Here is a 23,868-nt window from a genome sequence, read left to right as displayed (position 1 = left end):
GGTGTATGAAAAGAGAGAATTGCAACAACAAGAATGAGAAGGTAGATGAGGTGAAAAGAAAAGGTAAAAGGGTGGGAAGAAAAGCCTTCCTCTATCCTAACCACTCAAGCTATGGAGAGAAGGGAGGAGAGAGGAGTAAATCGTTAGCTACAACAAGGAAAAACCCTTCAAGAGAAAAGAAAAGAAGTCAACCAAACCCTAATAGAGGTAAGGAGAGCTGGTTCCATATTTGTTTGCTGTTGCATTATTCATGTAATAAAATCTATACCTAAGATCATGTGTCAATTGTTTCACGTTTTTATTTTGTATTTTTCCCTTAATCTAAGTGTTTGTCTACCCAAAGTTTGCAGATAAAGAGGGTGGAATCTACCGTAAAAATAATATTTTAAATCTTACATTACTTTTCCAATCATTGTCAAAATTTCAGTAACATCTAAATGAGCAAATCTAAGTTTTAAAAAATTATTTTGATAATAAAATTTATTTTTATTATAAAAATAAAAAGCGACTAACAAAACTTATCTAAATTAACAAATATCAAAAAAAACAGATTGCCTAGAGAAAATAAAAGAGCAAATCTAAGTTCTAAAAATAAAAATTACATCGGAAAATATATTAATTCTAGCAAAAGAAAAATCTAACTCTCATCAGATAGTTTGCTGCATTGCGTCTGCACCACTTCATGCCATCATGATCTCAAGTTCCTTCCTCCCTAGCAACAAGAAATGAGATCCCTTGTCTATTACCTTCCTACCATCTTCCGTCACTCGACTGAGATGCTCGCAGGGGCTCACCTCAAACTCAACACTGGCTGCTTCCCCTGCCTTTAGATGCACACTCTTGAATCCTATCAACTGTTTCACTGGCCTTCCATCTAAAGTATTGGGCCAACGCAAGAAGAGCAACACTGGATGCCTTCCATCCATTGGCCCGTGATTCTTCACTTTAACAGCAATAGGGAACTTAATCCTCTCACATACTTCAGACCCCATCTCTTCAATCTCATAGCTCAGAGTACCAGACTTGTCAATTGCTTGAAGACCGGTGGTACTGTTCAGGTCCAGTGTTCTTCCAGGCAGAGAGATGAATTCATGAGAATAACGCGAGTAGCTGAGGCCATAACCAAACCTGAAAACAGTTCTACCGCGGTAGAATCGGTAGGTGCGGCCCGGATATCCGGTTGCTAAGTCTGCTCGCATCCGCATGTCGGTCATCGGTACTCTAGTGAATTCTTGTGGATACCAAGTTACAGGCAATCTCCCTCCTGTTATAACATGATTTAGAGTTCAATATTAGCTAGTTTAGTAACCCTGCATGTCTACATGCAGAAACATTTCAAAAATTCAAATTTGATTTGGATGAAACAGTGAAAACAGAGTATATCTCATACCTGGATTATGCTCTCCAAAGATAACCTGAGCAATGGCAATGCCCCCAGCTTCACCAGGATAGCCACCCCACAGAATGCCTCCAATCTTAGGATCATGCTTTGCAAATGAAACATCTACAGGACCACCAGATAACAGCACCAAGATTATAGGCTTCTTCGCCGCTCTTGCAACGCTAGTAATGAGCTTTCGCTGCATCCCTGGGAGAACCAAGTCCACTCTATCAAGTTCTTCCCTCTCCTGATCCAAATCCAAGCCCATGAACATGATTACTTGATCAACTGATCTCGCTAACTCGACTGCTTCGGCTATTTGGCTTTCATTGCAGGCAGCTGAGTCGCAACCAGGCAAGTACCGGGTCTTGCCGACGAAACTCTGCAAAGCCTGAAGAGGGGTCACTGATATACAAGGCGGCCCTGCATAATTTCCGAGGAGTTTCTCAGCATCGTTTGCATTCGGTCCGATTACGGCGAGCGATGCAACGTTTGATCTGGACAGTGGAAGAACATTTGCTGTGTTCTTTAGCAGAACGATGCCATCTTGGGCTGCTTGTAGAGCTAAGTTTTGGTGCTCCTTTGTGCACACTTGATTGGAACCAATATTACCATATTGTCTGTATTTTGGATTTCCATCGAAGAGTCCCAGTCTCATTCTGATAGAGAAGAGGTTGCGGAGGGCTCTGTCGATGTCTCCTTCTGTTATTTTCCCCTGTCGCAAGGCAGAACCAGCATACTTCTGAACGTAGCCGCCGCAATTTACGTCCATTCCTGAAGGATTTATTGCAGCGAGGGGTGAGATTACAATCCAATATTATAAAAGTTCCTTGTCTACAATCCGAGGAAATCAAAGTAAAATAGATTCTAGGAATTTCTACCAGCTTTCAGGACATCTGCAACTGCATCTTCTGGTGCTTTGGCATAACCCTGAGCATCATGGATGATGGAAACTGCGTCGCAATCTGAAGTAATATATCTGACCAATTACATAAAGAAAGGTTGTAGTTAGTTACTATGCTACTAATGTTTTTTTGGAGTAGTTGACGACATTAATTGTCTTTTTACCCATTAAACCCCCACTGTCCTCTGGCTGTTTTGGATAATAAGTCGTAATCTGCGCACGTAGGGACGCCATTGACGCGATTATACGAGCACATTAGGCCGCTGGCACGGCCGTCTCTGATGCAGCTTCTGAAAGGCGGCTGATAGGTGTCCTCCATATCCTGCGCCGTTACCTATACGCGAGAGAAGACGATCAGTAATAATTCTTGTCTTTGCCCTTAGCTTGATGATCTAAAGATTCATGGCTACTTACCTTAGCATCGAAGACGTAGCGAGTGTTGTTCTTCCAGTTATCCAGATCGTAAGCCGTGAAGTGCTTGCAGCAAGCTGAAGTTTTCAGCTCGGTAGAATTGAGACCTTGGAATTCATCGCCCTGCAATCCCCTCACGTAAGCAACTGCATACTTGCTGTTGATCATTGGATCCTCTCCAGCAGTCTCTTGGCCTCTTCCCCATCTTGGGTCTCTGAATATATTGATGTTTGGCGACCATAATGTTAGCCCTTCAGCCTGACCCTTGTTGTAAATTCCTCGCGCCTCGATTGCGATTGCCTTCAAAATTCAGATGCAACAGTTTAATCAATTCATGAGCTCTTACATCTTTTACTTGGATATATAAAGGCATGATATCATTCATTAAAGTAAAGGAGGCGATCCAACCTGTCCAATGCGATACCAAAGGAGAGAATCGAACGAAGCCGCTGTGAGTATGACTTGAGGAAAGCTCGTCGCCGCCCGGATACTGCCTCTATCTAAATGGATACCGTGGCCGCCGTTCGACACACCGTGAAGCGACTCCGACCACCACTTGTACGCCGGCACGCCCAGCCGGGGGATCGCAGGAGAGACATCTCCTAACTGGGAAACCTTCTCTACTAGACTCATGTGCGCAATGAGATTCTCCACTCTCTGGTCGATGGGCAGCGATTGCTGGCAGAAAGCAAAGCTACTACTGAATGGATTTGTTATGTCACAAGAGAATGGAGGGTCTAACGAGGAACCAAGCATTGGTAGTAGAAGAAGAAGAAGAAAGAGAAATTGGAGGAGAAGCGGGTGGAGTTTTCCATGAGATCTCATTGTGCTCAGAGCCTCAGAGAGATCTACGAAGAAGCCTGTCTGAGAGGTTTGGATGGAAGTTCGGACGGACAAGTGAGGGGAATTTATAGGTTTAGTATCCTGGAACGTGGACAACTTTAAGTCCTAATATGATTGGCACTCTTTTTTTTTAGAAAAAAAAGTCCTAGTCCTTTGTAAATTAGATTTCTTATCTCTATACGTATTCGAAGTGTTCTTATTCCTTCCATAAATTTGATCACTTGCTTATACTTATTCCAATCTTAAAATTATACCATCGTGACTTCTACGGATAGGAGTAGGGTTATCAAAATCGTTCAGTAGCTAGAGGTTTTGCGAGTCTGATAAAAAATAAGGCTCCAGAGCTAATTCTGATAATATTATTATTAATTTATATTTGTGTATAATTTGTGATAATTATATGGACATGTAATGGCTATCTATAATACTACATATTTAGATACAAACTCTAGCACTTACATAAACATAGACAAAACCATTGTTATCGAAAAGGAAGATAATATAAACAATTCAAAAAACTTATCCTAGGAAATAACTGTACAAGAATATTATTTGCAATAGTAAAAAGCCGAAATTATTCTCAAAGATCTCACATGAAAAATTACGCGAGTCTAAGTGTGAATAAAATTTTAAGCTCAAAGTATCTCTTTGTTACTTGTCTACACCAGTTGAACCATTTTTAATTTTGTAATTATCCCTTTATCTAAGTTTACATGTAATGCAATTTATTTATCCCTAATTGTAACCTAATTGCCTTAATATAATCAAGCAAGTTTTCTGTTTTATTCCCAAAGCGGGTCTACAAAGTTAGATCCGATATGATCTAAATAAAGCTAGAGTCAACGGTGGGTACTATGGTGGCCTAATTGCCTTAATATAACTTTTCTATAATCACATATTAAAACTAATTGTTAGGAAATACAAATATCTAATAATCCGAACCAGTGAATACCATTCCCCTATAAATCTTCAATGAACAACATCAAACAGAAACCTTCTTAATAAAGCATTTATGGTGGCATAAGCCAAAATAAGTTTATCAGAAATATTGATCTCATCCAACAAGTGAGTTCAACTTGCAAGATATTTGCTGCACCACTTCATGCCATCATGGCGATCTCAAGTTCCTTTTTCCCTACCATCAAGAAATGAGATCCCTTGTCTATTACCTTCCTACCATCTTCCATCACTCGGCTGAGATGCTCACAGGGACTCACAGCAAATTCAACATTGGCTCTTTCCCCTGCCTTCAGATGCACACTCTTGAACCCTATCAGCTGTTTCGCTGGCCTTCCTTCTAATGCATTAGGCCAACGCAAGAAGAGCAACACTGGATGCGTTCCATCCATTGGCCCATGATTCTCCACTTTAACAACAGTAGGAAGCTTAATCTTCTCACATGCTTCAGACCCTATCTCTTCAATGTCATAGCTCAGAGTACCAGACCTCTCGACTGCTTGAAGACTGATAGTGTTGTTCAGATACAGTGTGCTTCCAGATATAGAGCTAAATCCATGAGAATATCGTGAGTAGCTGAGGCCATAACCAAACCTGAAAACAGTTCTACCTCGATAGAATCTGTAGGTGCGGCCCGGGTATCCAGTGGCTGGGTCGGCTCGCATCCTCATATCTGTCATAGGTACTCTAGTGAACTCTTGTGGATACCAAGTTACAGGCAATCTTCCTCCTGAGATAATACATGAAACCAGATCAACACAAGGGTCTAAGTTTCTAACTTTATGCCTTTAGTCTTCCAAACATGATTTAAGGATCTAAGTATAGTAAATATTGCATGTCTAAATGCTGAAACATTTGAAATTTGATGCTGGGACAAACTGTGAATAAATAATGAGCATAAAAAAAAAAAAGGTTACATCGTTATACCTGGATTATGCTCTCCAAAGATAACCTGAGCGATGGCAATGCCACCAGCTTCACCAGGATAGCCACCCCACAAAATGCCTCCAATCTTGGAATCATGCTTTGCAAATGCAACATCTACAGGACCACCACATAACAGCACTAAAATTATGGGCTTTCTCGCTGCTCTTGCAACACTAGTAATGAGGCTTTGTTGCATTCCTGGGAGAACCAAATCCACTCTATCAAGCTCTTCCCTCTCGTGATCTAAATCCAAGCCCATGAACATGATTATATAATCCACTGAGCCTGCTAATTGGACAGCTTCATTGATTTGACTTGAAGTGCAGGCAGTTGAGTCACAACCAGGCACGTAGCGGGTGTTCCCAACAAAGCTCTGCAATGCCTGAAGAGGGGTTACTGATATACAAGGCGGCCCTGCATAGTTTCCAAGAAGTTTCTCAGCATTATTTGCATTTGGTCCAATCACGCCAAGTGTAGTAACTTTTGATCTGGACAGTGGAAGAAGATTGGCTGCGTTCTTTAGCAGAACGATGCCATCTTGGGCTGCTTGTAAAGCTAAGTTCTGATGCTCCTTTGTACACACTTGGTTGGAACCAATATTACCATATGGTTTGTATTTTGGATTTCCATTGAAGAGTCCCAGCCTCATTCTGACAGAGAAGAGGTTGTGGAGGGCTCTGTTAATGTCTCCTTCTGTTATTTTTCTCTGTTGCAAGGCAGAACCAGCATACTTCTGAACATAGCCACCACAATTTACATCCATTCCTGAAAGTATTATGCAATGAAGGATGATATAACTCTCTCTTACTCATACTCATAATCAACAATTCAATATAAAAGTTGCTTGTCTTCATTGTACTAGTAAGGAAAACAAATTTAACACTCAGTTGTGACAACATACTGCCTAGCTATGTGAGGACTTGAAAATTTCCAGTTAACTATGTCAAGAATTTATTTTGCAGGTAAAAAAGGAAAAGAAAGAAAATCCTCATGCTAGATATCATAAAAATATTCTAAAACTTATTTAGTTTGGATCTTGTTAATACTTATATGTGAGCTGTAGGCATGATCTCGCTATCCAAATTTCTGACTGTAAATGGAACCAGCAAATCTGAGCAATAGATTCTTGAGGACGAGTAAAACACAAGAAACTCTACCAGCTTTCAGGACATCTGCAACTGCATCTTCTGGTGTTTTGGCATAACCCTGAGCATCATGGATGATGGAGACCGCATCGCAATCTGAAGTTATATATCTGAGCCATAACCAAAAGACAAGTAGTAGTTAGTAATATACTAGTAATGTACCTGGCTCATTCTAATCTACTGAAGAAATTTGATGAGTAGTAACTACAATTCCTTGGGCATCTCAATGTTATGCTGAATTAAGATTGTACTATATCCTACTGTCTTACCCATTAAACCTCCACTGTCCTCTTGCTGTTTTGGATAACAAGTTGTAATCCGCACATGAAGGGACGCCATTAACCCGATTATACGAGCACATTATGCCGCTGGCACGACCATCTCTGATGCAACTTCGGAAAGGAGGCTGATAGGTATCCTCCATATCCTGTGCCGTTACCTAAATGCAAGAGAAGCCAATGAGAAAAAAAATTCTTGGTTTTTCCCTTGATCACTAGCTAGACTTAAAAACTGGATAGCTACTTACCCGAGCATCGAAGACATAGCGAGTGATGCCCTTCCAGTTATCCAAATCATAAGCAGTGAAGTGCTTGCAGCAAGCTGAAGCTTTAAGCTCAATAGAACGAGTCCCTTGGAATGTATCACCCTGCAATCCCCTCACATAAGCGACTGCATACTTACTTGTGGTCATTGGATCCTCTCCAGGAGTTTCTTGGCCTCTTCCCCATCTTGGATCTCTGAATATATTGATGTTAGGTGACCAGAATGTCAGCCCTTCTGCCTGACCCCCGTTATATATTCCTCGTGCCTCGATCCCGATAGCCTTCCAATATAAAGAATTAAAGCAATGTGAAACACACAGTTTTGATGAAAGATGTAAAAGATCGTATAAAAATCAGTTTTTTTTCATATGTAACACAACATCTGTACTAGAAGTATTGGAGGTGACCAAACCTGTCCAATGCGATACCAAAGCAGAGGATTGAACGAAGCCGCGGTAAGTATGACCTGCGGGAAGCTCGTCGCGGCCCGCACGCCGGTATCCAAGTGGATGCCGCGGCCGGCGTTCGACACTCCATGAAGCGACTCCGACCACCACTTGTACCCCGGCACGCCGAGCCGAGGGATCGGAGGAGCGACATCCCCCAACTGGGAAATCTTCTCCTCTATACTCAAGTGTGCAATGAGATTTTCCACTCTTCGGTTGATGGACAGTGTTTGCTGGCAGAAAGCAAAGTTTCTACTCAACGCATTAGACGAGTCACAAGAGAACGGCGGGTCCAGTGAGTAACCAAGCAGTGGCATTAGAAGAAGGAGGAGGAGGGGAAGAGGGTGGTGGAGTTCTCCATGAGCTCTCATTGCTCAGAGCTCTGCGGAGAAGTCTGTGAGGTTTGGTTGGGATGCTAATAAAGGAGTGCTCTTTAATGGGGGGGTTACTTATTGTGAGATTTGATATCTTTCTTTAAAAGATGGTATGACGAAAATACCCTTGTGGTATGGGCATATTAATGCGGGTGTTTTGTTGTTATTACTATAATTTAGGTAGGGTATTTTTGGAATTTGGGAAGGGGACAAGAACTTAAAGCTGTCTGGAACACTGCCCCATACGATGACTTCGTTTGCACGGGAGTGGAGCTGGAGCTTCCCGCCGTGGTTCAAATGCTCGCTAATCTCACCGACGGTGACCGGAGATACAAACTTTCTGGATTCGCTGCAGCTTTTTTATGTAGGAACTAATGTTGGCAGCCAGTAATGGCCTGCCAAGTAGTCGGAATGTAGAGCGACCAGTTGCCCATCTAGTGAAAAGATAGGAGGCCAAAGTCTTCGATTCCAAAAGAAAGGGCCAGCTTTTGCTGGTTTTGATGCGGAAAGTAGAGTCAAAATTATCCACCAAAGTGAAAGAGGAGATGTCTGTTGCTTGCTGGTCACCTTGTTCTCTTTCTCAATTATAAATTTGAAGCCACATCATGTGGGTCTAACTAAACTTTAATATATATATATATGGTTATCCTATTTGGCACGTTTATTTATAGTCTAGTAATCAAGGTTGAGGGTACCCTAGTGAAGTTAGTTTAATATTTAATAAATTTTTAACTAAAGTGCTGTATTGCGTGTGATTTAGAGTTACTGTGATGTATTTTTTTAAGTGCGTTAGACTCAAAGAGCTATCAAAATAATCAAGCTAGTTTCATAAGGCTTGATCAAACTCAGTCTTATATTTTAATTATTCAAACTTGATCGATTAAATTAGGCTCAAAATTTATTTCTAAGTTGATTTTGAGCACAAAACTCATTTTACTATATATATATATATAATTTATAGTTTGTTATACATCTGATTTGATTTGATTTGATTTTACGTGAACTATTCAAGATTCTATTCAAGCTTTAATACAAGTTTGAAATAGATTTGAATATGCTTATCAAGCAAACTCGAGCTCAAAATAAGCTTGAATTAAATCTAATCAATCTAAGGATGAGGCTTTGGCTTAAGCTCGAAACAAATTTAAATAAAGTTAGGCTCAATTACATTTTTATTTGACTCATTTATTCAACTTATATATTAGAAATATATTAACCATTTTGTTTAGCCTATACTTAGTTTACATGCTCATAATTCATACATATATAAAAATATTCCTCCTATCCTCATCATCATTCCCTGTCCTTTCAAATCTGCCTAATTTTGAGCCATTTGGGTAAAAACTGGCCCAAAATTATTTACTTCCAAAAGGCATAAAATAAATCTACTTAGATATTAAATTATAATTATTGTTTATATATACTCTCTGAATTTTTATTTATAATATATATATATATATATTGAATTAAAAAGATTTTTAATTTAGAGGTCTATATAATTACTATTTTTTTTAGTTTACGGTGTAAGTGGATAATAGAGAGGTTAAAAAAGTGTACGATAAAAAATAGTGATAATTAGAATTATTAAAAAGGAAAAAATGTTAATAAACGATTAAACTCCACTCGAGCTGCTTTCGCCTCCCGTCAAAACCCTAGAGGCTAAAGCCTTTGAGCTCGATTTGGTCAGGCTCTGTCTCTCTCTCTCGAAGAGTAACTCGTCTCGTCGGCTTTGCAAGATCCTAGACAGTCGGTGTTGATCTGCTCGACAATTCGGTACGCTACTCGTCTCCTCCTTCTTCCTCTAATTCTCGATTAGTTTCTCCGCAAGAACTCGGCGGAATCTGTGATGCTTGTACGAATAGCATCTTATTAGATTTGGAAATGGATGATTTGGTTTGGAAACAAATCTTTTAGGGTTGCTAATTTTGTTTCCAGTTCTAGTTTTCTTTGAATTGTTACTAGACGCCATAAGATTAGCTATGTGATTTAGGGTTCGATTCGGTCGTTGGAATGGAAAGAGAGTAAGGTGTTATACCTTTATCAATGTCGGACTTTAGATGATACCTGAAAAGAGTTGAAAAGATGGTAAGGATGTTACGTCTTGACATTGCTGTAGTTCTCTGATTTTTTATTTTTTCAACTAATAAGTTGAACATTTAATTTAGATATTCAGAAGGAACTTACATTCCAGTTACTTTGATACGGCTTGAGTTCTAGATACGATTTTTTTATTACAGTAGCTTTAACCAGCTAACAGAGAAGTGTCTTTAAGCCTTTGTGGTTTGTATGTGAGGAGAGATATAGTACTGCAGTAACATCTCTCTAACTGGAATCTATAACCTGTCACGATGAGCTTCTCTTTTGGTTGATACTGGTAAATTGAATGCCTTTCTTTGTTGTTCTATTTCTCGTAAAGTATCATCCACCCTTGCTGTATCTATTGCTTTGTTGTGTTTATCTCTTTCTATTATGATTCACGTGTGTTGTTTATTCTTGAAAATCCTACAACCTTAACAACAATGCCTTCAGTTCAAATCATTAGGGTCACTATTTTGGTTCTTTTTGTATATTCATTTTACTTAGTACAAATGGATATTTACCCTTAAAAATCCTATTTGCAAATTTTTTACATATAGTTTCAATTCTGGAGCAACACGTTAAAGTTCTTTTGACTATTTGAGGATGCTGCATTCTTATTTTATGTGTTTGCTAACAGACTAATGGAAGAAGAATTAGGATAAAACAATTGAAATATAATCTTGAATGAATTGCCACTGTGTGGGTATAACATTACGGTTTTTATATACATCTTGGGTGCAGTTGTATTACATGCAGGGTGTACAATAGTAAAATACATGTCAAACTATAGATTTGATATTCTAAATGCCAAATCTAAATCTTTGGCTTTTGTTTCTAAGTTCCATCATGCCCACAAATGAAAAGCCATGTATTGTGAAGCCATGGTGTCTTTCCTCCACCTATGTGGCCAGGACACACGGGTGGGCTTTGGTGGGCTGCCAATGTGGGGGCAACCCACTTAGCATTCTTGGTGGGTTGGGCAAACTTTGCGGATCGGGCAATTTTGGTGGGTGGGCCGCCAGACATATTGGGTTTAGACGAGATGCTAAATAGGAAACAAAGAAATAAGTTCCCATCCAAAACCCCTAAGCCTTAATCCCTCTTCTTCTTCAAACTCGAGCCATCTTCCCTCTTCAACATCAAGTCGTCTGTTCTCTCTCTCTCTCTCTCTCTCTCTCTCTCTCTCTCTCTCTCTCTCTCTCTCTCTCACACACACTCTTACCTTCTCTCTCTTCCCACCAGCTGCTTGTGCATGTCATTGTAGATCTTGTAGATCTCATGCCTGAGGAATAAGATAGCTTGTGTGTGACACTGTAATCCAGCACTTAGTTATATATTTCTTGCCTGAAAATATCCACTCCATCAATCATACAGCCCTTCTATTTGTTGATATTTGAGGAAGAAAAGTTGAAAATCAAGGATTGTGGCACTATCATTTATTAATTGACAATTATAGGTGATAGATCAGATCCAACAGTTGGATGATGATAGTTGCAATAGAAGATAGATCACCTAGTTCTCTAAATCGATCATCCGGTTCTCTAAATCGATCATCCTTACATCTTTATATTGTGATTACTTATAAACTTTAGTTGCTGAATTGCTACTGCTAGTACTAGTCTGAGTTTTAGTAGAATGTTGAGTCTGTATGATAGCCACTGTTTTCAAAGGCAACCATTAATATGAATGGATACCATATTATCTAATGTAAATATGCTTAAAGTCAGAAAGAAAATATTACAAGGTTTAAAATTTATAAAAAAAAAAGGCAATAAAAGATGAAAGGAAAATGAGATAAACCATAAGCATGAATATGATGCACATCGTATTAGAAACTGCGAACATGTGGATGTGATATCTACCATTTAAGTGGTTGGATCAATAATCCTCTAATGCCTTCTACATTCAAGTCGCATGTATGAGGGATCTAAATGTTGGGCAGCCAGGACATCATATGCATAATTGGGCATGTGAACCATATTTTGGAAAACTAATAATGGACATTCTTTTGTATTTGGTGAAAAATCTGAATATTGTCTTATTAGACTAGAGCTTGGTCATGCACATGCACTTCCTACAACCACTTTCTTACTATCTTGGCCAGGCATTAATAAGCTTATGACTCCAAATGCTGGTTCCTGCTATCATAATCCTGTTTGATAACTCTACTTCTGTGAAATCATTGATAGAATTTGTTGTGCCCTGCCTTAAGTCTCTTCTTGTCATATGGGGAAAAAAAACATAACTATTATACATGAGTTCTGTTAAATTGAAGGGGTGAAACTTGCATCAATTTTATTTGCATGGTTTCAGGTGAAGGGGTCCCCATCTGTATAGCATCAAATAGAAGTTGGAAAATGCTTTCCGTCCCCAGTGGCAATACAGCGGGTGTTGTAGGCCCACGTCCTGGAATGGAATTGGTTACTTCACAGAATTCTCTTCAACTCGTGGGTCAAGGTGGAAAACAACGGACATCTAGCCTGGAGTCACCAATCATGCTGCTCAGTGGTCATCAAAGTGCTATCTATTGTATGAAGTTCAATCCAGCAGGAACTGTAATAGCATCTGGTTCCCATGACAAGTTTATCTTCTTGTGGCATGTCCATGGGGACTGCAAAAACTTCATGGTCATGAGAGGACATAAAAATGCAGTCCTTGACCTCCAGTGGACCACTGATGGTACCCAGATTATATCTGCAAGCCCTGACAAAACTGTGCGGGCATGGGATGTTGAAACTGGAAAGCAAGTGAAGAAAATGGCAGAACATTCACAATTTGTCAACTCGTGCTGCCCTTCACGTAGGGGTCCACCTCTTGTTGTGAGTGGTTCTGATGATGGAACAGCAAAGCTGTGGGACTTGCGTCAGAGAGGTGCAATTCAGACATTCCCTGATAAGTATCAGATCACAGCTGTAAGTTTCTCAGACGCAGCCGATAAAATTTATACTGGTGGTTTGGACAATGACGTGAAGGTGTGGGATCTTCGCCGGAATGAGGTAATAATGACTCTTCAAGGCCATGGAGACATGATAACAGGAATGCAGTTAAGTCCCGATGGGTCTTATCTCTTGACAAATGGAATGGACTCAACTCTTCGAATCTGGGATATGCGCCCATATGCACCCCAGAACCGATGTATCAAGATTTTCGGTGGACACCAGCACAACTTTGAGAAGAACTTGTTGAAGTGTGGCTGGTCTCCTGATGGGAGCAAGGTCACTGCAGGGAGTGCAGATCGGATGGTGTACATATGGGACACTACATCAAGGCGCATCTTGTATAAGCTACCTGGGCACAATGGGTCCGTCAATGAGACTGTTTTCCATCCAAGCGAGCCCATTATAGGATCTTGCAGCAGTGACAAACAGATTTATCTTGGGGAGATTTAGATCATCCATCCGTGGAAGTTTGTTGCTGAGACCAACCAAAGGGAGGAGATGGAGGAAGAAGGGTGAAAAGGCTAACCATTTTGTTTCCTTCAATGAACCTTTCCATCAATAGACAGTAGTCTATCTTTTGACTAATGAATGTTGGGATAAATAGTATTTAACTCATGATCTATCATTTGAGGATCTTCGCTAGTCTCTTGTACTAGTAGTGTTAGAACTGTTAAAACTTTTCCATCATTGTGAGCCCTTCTCTCTTTAAGATCCTTTTACCTTAACAGGTCTGTTATCCTATTCAACTTTTTTGTGTACTGTTTAAAAAAAAGATTTTGGTTTATGTTGGGAAGACTGAGGCCTGCTGTAAATCCTGCATGACTGTTAAACATGGGTGACTTCCATCGACTCACCTTCTGACTATATTATGTCTGAACAATTGTCTAACTGCTAATGCATATATGCACACTGCTATACAGCTATATTCAGACAGTGTTTAAAGAAAAGGGAGTTTGTTGGTTGCCTGGAGCAGTGGCTTATCTCGTGAGTGCGATCCGTCCCTGTTGGTGGATGACTGCTCTTTTCTTTGATGAAGAGAGTAATTGTCAATTATGTTGCACAACAAATAGCGTAATTTATGTTTTATTTTCACTTGAATGCACGAGTGTCTGTCCGAAAACACGATGATACCGGGCTTGAGTTCTCCACTATCTCCTGTTTACCAAAGTATGCTATTTAATGATCTGATCAGACAAAGGAAATTGATCACCAGGCGATACTCTAAAAAATGTCTGCATTACCACAATCACATAGCAATACCTACTAGAACGCAACTAATTTATTTAAGAATCACTGAAAATTCATTGCCAGATCAAAGGACAGTAAACATCTCTCCCCAATGACAAAGCAAACTTAACTAAGACAACAGAAAGAAAAGTTCAACATCCGATAATAGAGTCTTGGACACTAGAGACCACCACAAAGATAGGAAAGACACTCAAACCAAACACTGCCACCGTCGATCAAGCACCCAGTTCTGCATCCAGACACCAGATACCATACTGATCAGTCCATGGCAACAAAGACACCCCACACTACTACTACTACTACGAACGGCTCCAAATGAAAGTGATGCAGAGATCTCCTCGGTTCATTTCTTCTTCTGAGCTGCCTTGGTAACCTTGGCTCCAGTGGGATCCTTTTTGTCCACGCTCTTGATGACACCGACCGCAACCGTCTGCCTCATGTCCCTGACAGCAAACCTACCCAAAGGAGGGTACTCAGAGAAGGTTTCAACAACCATTGGTTTAGTGGGAATCATCTTGACGAAACCAGCATCTCCATTCTTCAGGAACTTTGGCTCCTTCTCGAGTTCCTTGCCAGATCGCCTGTCAATCTTGGTCAAGATCTCCGCAAACTTGACAGCGATGTGAGAAGTGTGGCAATCGAGGACCGGGGCATAACCATTGCCAATTTGACCTGGGTGGTTCATGATGATAACCTGTGAGGTGAAGCTGGCAGCCCCCTTTGCAGGGTCGTCCTTGGAGTTGGAGGCAACAAAACCACGCTTCAGATCCTTCACAGCAACATTCTTCACATTGAAACCGACATTGTCACCAGGAAGGGCCTCCTGAAGAGCCTCGTGGTGCATCTCAACAGACTTGACTTCAGTTGTGAGGCCAGTAGGACCAAAAGTGACAACCATGCCAGGCTTGAGGACTCCGGTTTCCACTCGACCAACAGGTACAGTGCCAATGCCACCAATCTTGTAGACATCCTGAAGAGGTAGTCGGAGGGGCTTGTCTGTGGGTCGCTTTGGCTCCTGGATCAAGTCCAAAGCTTCCAGAAGTGTAGGGCCCTTGTACCAGTCAAGGTTGGTGGATCTCTCAATCATGTTGTCACCTTCGAAACCAGAGATTGGCACAAAGGGGATCTTATCAGGGTTGTATCCAACCTTCTTAAGGTAGGAAGAGACTTCCTTCACAATTTCATCATATCTTGCTTTAGAGTATTTGGGAGTCGTGGCATCCATCTGTCAGGACAACTCATTAATTACTAAATTGCAATACATTATATAAGAAAAAGGTAAATTATAAGAATTCAGAGATATGTAATAAAAGTTGACAGAAGTAGCATTACCTTGTTACAACAACAGATCATCTGCTTAACTCCTAGAGTAAATGCAAGAAGAGCGTGCTCACGAGTCTGACCATCCTTTGAAATTCCAGCTTCAAAACCACCAGTGGTGGAGTCAATAATGAGGACGGCGCAGTCAGCCTGAGAAGTTCCAGTAATCATGTTCTTAATGAAGTCACGATGGCCAGGAGCATCAATGACCGTGCAGTAGTACTTGGTGGTCTCAAACTTCCAGAGGGCGATATCAATGGTAATACCACGTTCACGCTCAGCCTTCAATTTGTCAAGCACCCAAGCATACTTGAATGACCTCTTGTTCATCTCAGCAGCTTCCTTCTCAAACCTCTCAATAACACGCTTGTCAATACCTCCAAGTTTATAGATCAGATGTCCAGTGGTGGTTGATTTGCCAGAGTCGACATGGCCAATAACCACAATGTTGATGTGAACCTTCTCTTTACCCATAGCTGATAACTATGAAATGCAAGCAATAGTTAGAATAAGAAACATAGTCTGAAGAAAATTTAATTGAAGAGGTAAAATAGCCATATAAAAAACCATATAGGCATATATTGTGGTAGTACATGATCCACGGGGAAAATAATTAAAAAACGACAACCAAAACAAAGGTAAATGAAAATTGGGTCCGGAACAACTTTTCAGCAGATAAGATGCATCAAAGTAGAACTATGATCCATAATATTTTCTTCGATCATAAAGGTGTGGACAGCTACAACCTTTAGGTACTCTCTTGTGACTAAAAATAAAATATCAGCAATCAAATCTTCAAGTACAATGACACTTAATAGAATAAAACATTAAATTATGTGACAGGATTACAACATAATAACTACGTATTAAATAATCCAGATTTGTTAGGATGGCTTGAGCAATACATAAGACCTTTTGAGAAGAAGGTGAACAACGCTCATAATTCGTCACTGGAAAATGTACAACAATGTACATAGATAATGAGATCGGAGTGTCTATTTGTGGCAAACAAAAATATTGCAGGAGCATCATAAATCAAATTCTAGGAGTATATTCCCTGATAAGTATCCCGAGGTATGCAAGACCCAGATTAGGAAATCACATATTCCTAGCGGTAGCCAAGCATGGCAGACAAAAATTAGGTATTCCCGAAAAGGAATTTAATTCATTAGATTTCCAGGAAGATCGCAGCATACATAGCCAAAAACCAAATAATTCAAAAGAGGTCTACCCTTGATGAAACCACAGAGAAAAACCAAGGAAACCATATACGAATCGAGATGCTAAAATCAACACAAACTATCAAGAAAACCTTGTAACTAGAAACGATTAGAGAAGTTCGGTGTCTGTTACGATCTAAAATACAAACCGAAGCAGAATAAATAAAACATACACAAAATTTACCACACGCAGATCAAAAGCAAAGACATAATATAGGGTTTCATCACAAGTTTTGACATGAGTATCACTATGTATCAGATCTAGATCATGACAAGAGAGATATAAAGAACAATAGAAAGATCGGGGACACGAGATCTCACCTAAATGGAACCGACAACAAAAGGGATGGAGAGAGACGAGGAGATGCTTCCGCTACTCTGAGAGCGCCTCTAAAGTCGCAGCGAGAGGAGCGAGAAACCCTAGCGGAGCTCACGATAGATTTATAGACGCTTTGATTACTGGAATGTCCCTAGGGTTTGGCCGAAATTATGAGGGTATGTTCGTCATTTCAGAGTCATAGGCGTAACGAATGGCGGCGATTGGGCACCACCTGGAAGAGTACCGGAGACCGTTGTTCCATGATAGAACCGTTGGATCTTGGATCTGACGATCGTAAATGACCTATGATATAATAATAGCATCGCTAGTTGTGTGTTGGGCGAGGGATTAGAGTAAGCTATGGCACGGGGGTCGTGGGATGGACGTGATAGCTGGACACGGGCTGTTTTTCTTCTTTTTTTCTTTTTTTATTTAGAATAAATTAAAGTCGGCTCGCTCGCTCAGCCCAAGCCTATTTAAATATAATCCTTATTAATTATTTATATATATTAATATATATTATATATAAATATAATTTATCTTATCCTTATCTAATTCTAACTCTAAAACTAATAAAAACCGCTTAACAAACCACACTATTTCTGCTCCTATTTTTTCTTCAACCGCCTCATCTAATCTTTTCCAGCGGCCTCCTCCTTTATTAGCTCAGTCTTAACCATAGCCTCATCAACCTTCTCATTCTCATCTTTCTCCTCTGTCGCCTCCTAGTTCTTTTTATCCGGCCTCCTCGTCCTCATTGACAAACTCGTCACCCTGCCATCTCCTCATCCGCCTTCATTGTCCTCCATCAATCAATAAGTCATCACTGCCTTCTCCTTTGCATCAGCTCTCTCCTCCTCTTCCTCCGGCATCGACAAGCCATCGTCTCCTCCTCTTCCTTCGACAAGCTACCGCCCCGCCTCCTTCTCCTTCTCCAACTAAGCTCGGACTTGAGTCTGTCTTAATCTGACTCAGCTCAAGTTCAGCTAAGTCAAGTCTAAACATCTTTAGAGGGCTTGAAATTAATTTCGAATCAAGTCTGAACTAAAGCTGACTTATTTACACGCCTACATAGAGTTAACAAAACAGAGATTGTCAAGGAGATACACTCAGAACAAATCTCTGAGTGCCAGCCATACTGCTAGCATATTATCTTTCTTGAAAATAGGGGACATCATTACATACTTAGCTTTTGTAAAATAGAAAAATACTTCTGCACAGTATTATACCACGAGTAGGATTATTCCTCCCCGTTCAGAATTTTGATCATCTCGAGTGAGTCTGTTTCTATCGCTAGATCGGCGTTTGCATCAACCAAGCTTAGGCTCAACCTTACGGCCTAAACTCTAGCATACAGCGGCAAAAATCGAAGGCGTGTCAGTTCCCTAGCTAGCTAGCACAACGATCCTTCCCTTTTTCATCTCTGATGACCACATTGGCGACATGGCAAACCCTCCAAACATAACCATGTTTAGGTGCTTCACAATACATCAGAAAGGTGTAGCTATTACCTTCTGATCCTCCTCCTATCCTTTCTCATGTCATTATCCCACCCCAAGAAGTAATCAATCTCACCTAATACTCCCCCTTTTATATTTTCAAAGCAAAAATAGCTACACCTTAATCTGTTATTAGAAAAAAAATAATAATAATATTTTATATCATAATAGATTATTTAGAACGTTCCTTTTTTGACATCCAATCTTATCATCCTGACAGTAGAAATAGCACATTTTGAATATGAGTAAGTGACAAAATTAAACCACGCACACACAGGGTTATCAAACCCCATCCTGGTGTTTACAAGGGGATTCGAACTCTACTTCATATCATATAAGTTCAAATTTATTCAAATCCTAACGATTCTGATCAAATTTAAATGATACATGTGATTAATTAATGCACAAATTCGCATTCCTTTAATTGGGCTAAAATAAAATGATCGGTCAAAGCAGCAGGGGATTGTAGAACTCGTTCGGCGTCTGGCATCTGGCATCTGGCATCTGGCGTCTGGCGTCTGGCATCCGCACCATCCGTCAGAGGCGTCTCAATCCTCGTGCAACATCCGACCAAACGGAGTTGTCCAATAAATAAAATAAAATTGCTGGAATGATGAGATTGGAATTGTACTGCAATCTCTACCTTGCCAGTTTGCCACTGCAAACGCCAAACAGACACTGACGCGCCTGAAACAGGCAAGGCTTTAAACATTACGCCGTCCTTTGACTGCTATCTCGTTTTTTACTCTTTCTCTCTCACTCTCACTCTCACTTTCTACTTCCATATAGAAGAAGCCAGTGAGATGATGAAGTCTTTAGAGATCGATTGTTCACTGGGCGGGCTGGCTCACTGCGTTAGAACCTGCGTCGCCATCTTTTGAGTTTTAACTTTCTTCTTCGTATAAAGCACTGACATACACACTTTACCCGGGTGGCATCTGTCTCTTTTGATTTGATTTTAAGTTACAGTTTACATTTGTCTGTTTTGGCTTGATTTCAAATTTATTTTTATATATTTATTAAATTATATCTCAAATCTTCAATTGAAAGAATCATTCTGTCTTTCACGTATTTCTTTTTAATTGCTAAACTAACACTAACAATACTCTGTAAGTTGTGATCCCAATTATATAAGAATGAGTATATATGTATAAATTATCTCTTGAAAATGACCTTAAAGCATCTCCAGAAGAGGAGCATTATTTTGATGTGATGGCACCGGTATTAAGTGCCAGGTCTCCTAGGCATTAACTCAAACATGTGCTAGGCTCCAGCACACCTACCGAGCCCGCAGCAAACCGAATAGATAAGACCCGTCCTTCTTCCCCAGGCCCCCCCCTTCCCGATCTCTCTATCCTCCCGAGGGCACTCAATAACTCTCCACATAGTGGCAGTGATCATTTCTATAATCCGAAACCCCCCCTGATCGATGTCGACGAGACATTACCAAGCAAAGCTCCCTACTTTTCCATTAAAAGCCATCGGCATCCCCATGGCCTCCCTACCCACCCTTCCATGATCCCTTCCAATAATAGTGAGGCAGCGATGGCGGAGGACCTCGCGACCAATGCGGAGGGGGACCAGAGCGTGAAGAAGGTGAAGAAGAAGAAGAAGAGGAAGAGCCGGAGAAGGAGGAGGGTGACGCAGGAGGACATACTTGCCTCGAGATACGTGCACGATTGGGTGTTCCCGGATTCGCCTATTGAAGACGAGGAGGTGGTCGTGGGGGTGCCCGCGAAGCGTGCGGGTCGGGTGGTGTTTGAGCTCCACTCGCACTCTACTTGTAGTGATGGGTTTCTTTCGCCGTCGGCGCTGGTGGAGAGAGCCCATAAGAACGGGGTGAGATTTTTGGTGCGATAAATAAGTACTTGTTCTTTTCCTTCTTGTTTGATTGCGAAGCGTTCGAGATAGGTCCTTATTCTATTTGGTACTTCTATTATTTTCTTGTCTAATACTCTTCAACGCATCGTGTTCTTCATCTGTACTTGCTATTTTAGAATACAAGTGTTGTATTCTGTGCTTATCCATGATGAGATCCTATAAGTTGTGGTGCACAAAACCTCTACTGCCGATTTCTCGCAGCAGTTCCATGCTTAATTACCATCACATACTCTCAAATTTTCAAAGCTGCTTTATATAACTTTTAGATCTTTTTAACATTAACCTGAGATACAAAATGGGGGATGATTTTAACTTCAGACATCGTCAGATTAACTATCTATATTTCGAGAATAGCTAGATTAATCTGCTTCATTCTTAGTATTGGTGCTGAAAGATTGGTGGATCATTCTATGCGTTAATTATTTGTAATTTGATCTAGGACCCTGTATTTCATCTTGATCACAATGTGGTGAATGTTGAATGAGTTCGTTCAAACACATAGAATTATAATATCATATAGATTGTGTTGTATGTTAAGTATACTATTCTCTATTGGTTTAGTACTAATTGGCTTGTGTTTGTTAAGATATAGTCAATGGAATGAATATAATTGAGTTAGCATGTACTCAGAACAGGTGAAAGTGCTTGCACTTACTGATCATGATACAATGGATGGTATTGCTGAGGCCATGGAAGCTGCTCGTAAGCTTGACATTAGGATCATTCCTGGTGTCGAGATAAGTGCTGTGTGTTCTCCGAGGTAATCTTTTCCTGACTTCCAATGTGAGAATACCTGTGGTCCCATAACCAGTTGTGCAGATGTTGCTTTATTTCATGTACATATGTAATTGATTGGTTTCCTCATATCCTTGATGTTATTAATTTTTTGACATTGTTATGTGCTATCTCAACAACCAAAAGGGATGAATCTGAAGCTGAGGAACCTGTTCATATTCTTGCATACTATGGTAGTTGGGGGCCTGCCAGGTTCGAGGAATTGGAGAGATTATTGGCTAAAATTAGAGATGGGCGTTACGTTCGCGCAAAAGAGATATTGTTGAAGCTCAGCAAACTTGAGATGCCACTCAAGTTTGAACATGTCTCCAAGATAGCAGGCAACGGTGTGGCTCCAGGAAGGTTGCATGTAGCTCGTGCTATGGTTGAAGCTGGCTACGTAGAAAATCTGAAGCAAGCTTTTAGCAGATATCTGTATGATGGTGGACCTGCTTATGCTACGTAAGAATGTAAATTTCAAGAAGAAATTTTTTTCCTGTACCATAACTTAATAACAGTACTCATAAGCCAAACTTGCTTTCCCAGTGGTAGTGAGCCAGTAGCTGAGGCTGTTGTGCAATTAATTTCTCATACTGGGGGCATATCAGCTTTGGCTCATCCATGGGCATTGAAGAATCCAGTTGCTATCATCAGAAAGTTGAAAACTGCTGGCCTTCATGCTATTGAAGTTTATAGAAGTGATGGAAAGTTGTCTGGTCTGAAACTATCTCTGATTGTATATTGTTTTGTTCCTATGTATTTCCATTTTGATCTTATGTTCTTGCATAGATGTTCGTTTACATTTAGTGCATCTCACCTAGAAATAATTTGTCACTTCTGACAGGATTTAGTGACCTGGCCGATGTTTATGAGCTTGTGAAGCTGGGTGGCTCAGATTACCATGGAAGAAGTGGGCACGAAGAACCTGACGTTGGAAGTGTTGATCTTCCAGTTCTAGCTGTTTTCGAGTTCTTAAAGTTAGCTCGACCTCTCTGGTGTAAAGCTATGAAAGAGATCCTCTCAACTTTGCCTATAGAGCCCTCTGAAGATGATGTGGTGAAAATAATTAGGTTTGGCAATTTAACTGACCTAAAGGGCTTCTCAAGTATGAGCTGTGGCAAAGATCTTCTTGGTCCATGTCTCGAATCATGGCTGACTATTGAAGAAAAGGAGGCCTCTGAGCTCGAGTCCATGAGAGTGAAACTTCTACACACCATTGTTGGCACTGGAGGGTACCAAATGACTCCAGTAAGCAGATGACATGTGGGTACTTTTTATCCCCTTCGCTGCTTTTGTCTTATGTATGAACTTTGTTACTTGGATGAAGCCAACAAAAAACAATATATTGAATTATCAATCTAGAGTTCCTGTGGTTTTCTCTTTTGAAGTGAACATATTCTGGAAAGTTTATGATGCTGGTTTGTAAGCAATGTATTAGTTGCAAACAATGCTTCAAGCTTATGCCACCATCTATTTATTCTTGCCTATAGATATGATGTTTTCTTGATTGATAGAATATCATGTACTTCTCTGGGTGTCATTTTCATCTCCAGACTGTTAATCCGATTTGGAATAAGTAAATGTTATAACTGGACTCATTAATCTTGTAATTATATTGATTCTCCTGCTTGATTTGGACTGCTATGTATGTTACTCGATTTTGATCTCCAAATTTGTTGTCAGTGTAGAATTTGCTCTGTTATTCTTATCCAAAGCTCTCTTCTGACTGTTTTCTGCATCATAATCTGCTTTGTCTTTATTCTAACAATGGGAGTTTGTTGAGATGCTTACTCTTTACTCATGTTTGTCTGGCAAAGCAGGGCACTCTTTTGTCTTACCTTCTTTCCTCCTACAGTTTCTGGATTTTTACCGTACATTGTTCTCAGTTTATCATGAAGGTTTTAGTTCACTATTGATGATTAAGACATGTTGTGAATTTGATCCATGGTTCGAATGTGTATATCATTGGCTCATGTATATAAGAATTTTGATAACATATTTATATTGGGTTGTTTTCTTAGTCATTGGCACCTAATTTAAATTTGGTTTAATTATAATTTCACCCTCTGCATTATCAAGAAATATCACATTACTCATTATACTGTTTAAAATGTAGCACTCAACACCTCTCTATAAATGGAGAGATTGTATTGGATTAAGAGTTAATTATATTATTTACTCTCTTAACTATCATTCAGTATTTGGTGAGAAAAAAAGGTTGATATATATCACTAAGCTGTCTCTATTAATAATTTATTAAAAAATTTAATAAAATAAATAGATGCATAAAAATGACTTTATTATTAATATCAAACTCCGAATCGATATTTTCCAATTCTTTTTAAATTACTTTTAACAAAAGTGGGGAAAATGTAGAGATATTTTTACTAACCTAATTAATTAGTTAATTTTTAAATATTCTTTTAACAAGATTTTCAACTTATATGTTTTATCCATGGGTGTACGTTAGGGGTGGCAAAACTTGACCCGACACGATAACCCGACTGTTAATCGGGTTTGGGTTTAGATTAATCGGGTTCGGGTCATAAACGGGTCAACCCGCCTAACCCGATTATTAATTGGGTCGTGTTCGGGTTTATGCCTTTGACCCGCTTGACCCGTTTAACCCGTTTACTCGTCATGCGGGTCAGGTGGGTCG

At 40.0% G+C, this 23,868-nt stretch overlaps 5 protein-coding genes across 6 annotated transcripts; 2 read left to right on the top strand and 3 right to left on the bottom strand.

Annotated features, from left to right (window-relative positions):
* Positions 1-680: 680 nt before the first annotated feature.
* LOC140760449 (probable beta-D-xylosidase 7) lies at positions 681-3,521 on the bottom strand. The gene is made up of 6 exons (XM_073097385.1): positions 3,105-3,521; positions 2,700-2,996; positions 2,450-2,619; positions 2,263-2,360; positions 1,391-2,155; positions 681-1,264 (listed from the first exon to the last, which is right to left on the bottom strand). Exons 1-6 carry the CDS (start codon positions 3,519-3,521, stop codon positions 681-683), a joined length of 2,331 nt encoding a protein of 776 aa, XP_072953486.1.
* A 991-nt stretch (positions 3,522-4,512) lies between these two features.
* Positions 4,513-7,985, bottom strand: LOC140760048 (probable beta-D-xylosidase 7). The gene is made up of 6 exons (XM_073096839.1): positions 7,523-7,985; positions 7,095-7,391; positions 6,838-7,007; positions 6,581-6,678; positions 5,424-6,188; positions 4,513-5,226 (listed from the first exon to the last, which is right to left on the bottom strand). Exons 1-6 carry the CDS (start codon positions 7,925-7,927, stop codon positions 4,640-4,642), a joined length of 2,322 nt encoding a protein of 773 aa, XP_072952940.1. The 5' UTR covers positions 7,928-7,985; the 3' UTR covers positions 4,513-4,639.
* A 1,579-nt stretch (positions 7,986-9,564) lies between these two features.
* LOC140760050 (uncharacterized) lies at positions 9,565-14,484 on the top strand. Its single transcript, XM_073096842.1, has 2 exons — positions 9,565-9,703; positions 12,323-14,484. The coding sequence occupies exon 2, from the start codon at positions 12,367-12,369 to the stop codon at positions 13,396-13,398; it is 1,032 nt and encodes a 343-aa protein (XP_072952943.1). The 5' UTR covers positions 9,565-9,703; positions 12,323-12,366; the 3' UTR covers positions 13,399-14,484.
* LOC140760049 (elongation factor 1-alpha) lies at positions 14,210-17,216 on the bottom strand. 2 transcript variants are annotated; one of them, XM_073096840.1, is made up of 3 exons: positions 17,058-17,216; positions 15,529-15,999; positions 14,210-15,421 (listed from the first exon to the last, which is right to left on the bottom strand). In XM_073096840.1, the coding sequence occupies exons 2-3, from the start codon at positions 15,988-15,990 to the stop codon at positions 14,540-14,542; spliced, it is 1,344 nt and encodes a 447-aa protein (XP_072952941.1). In that variant the 5' UTR covers positions 15,991-15,999; positions 17,058-17,216; the 3' UTR covers positions 14,210-14,539. The 2 variants fall into 2 exon arrangements, with proteins under 2 accessions (XP_072952941.1, XP_072952942.1); XM_073096841.1 differs by having other exon boundaries at positions 15,529-15,992; positions 17,058-17,181.
* A 2,595-nt stretch (positions 17,217-19,811) lies between these two features.
* Positions 19,812-22,698, top strand: LOC140760104 (uncharacterized). The gene is made up of 5 exons (XM_073096917.1): positions 19,812-20,393; positions 21,071-21,195; positions 21,357-21,671; positions 21,756-21,925; positions 22,054-22,698. Exons 1-5 carry the CDS (start codon positions 20,070-20,072, stop codon positions 22,467-22,469), a joined length of 1,350 nt encoding a protein of 449 aa, XP_072953018.1. The 5' UTR covers positions 19,812-20,069; the 3' UTR covers positions 22,470-22,698.
* Positions 22,699-23,868: the final 1,170 nt, after the last annotated feature.

This window comes from Typha angustifolia, chromosome 5 (genome assembly GCF_048772165.1).
Source record: "Typha angustifolia cultivar Huaian chromosome 5, ASM4877216v1, whole genome shotgun sequence".
NCBI classification, from domain to species: domain Eukaryota; kingdom Viridiplantae; phylum Streptophyta; class Magnoliopsida; order Poales; family Typhaceae; genus Typha; species Typha angustifolia.
Note: the sequence above shows the minus strand (reverse complement) of the source record. Positions and strands in the feature narration are given on the sequence as shown.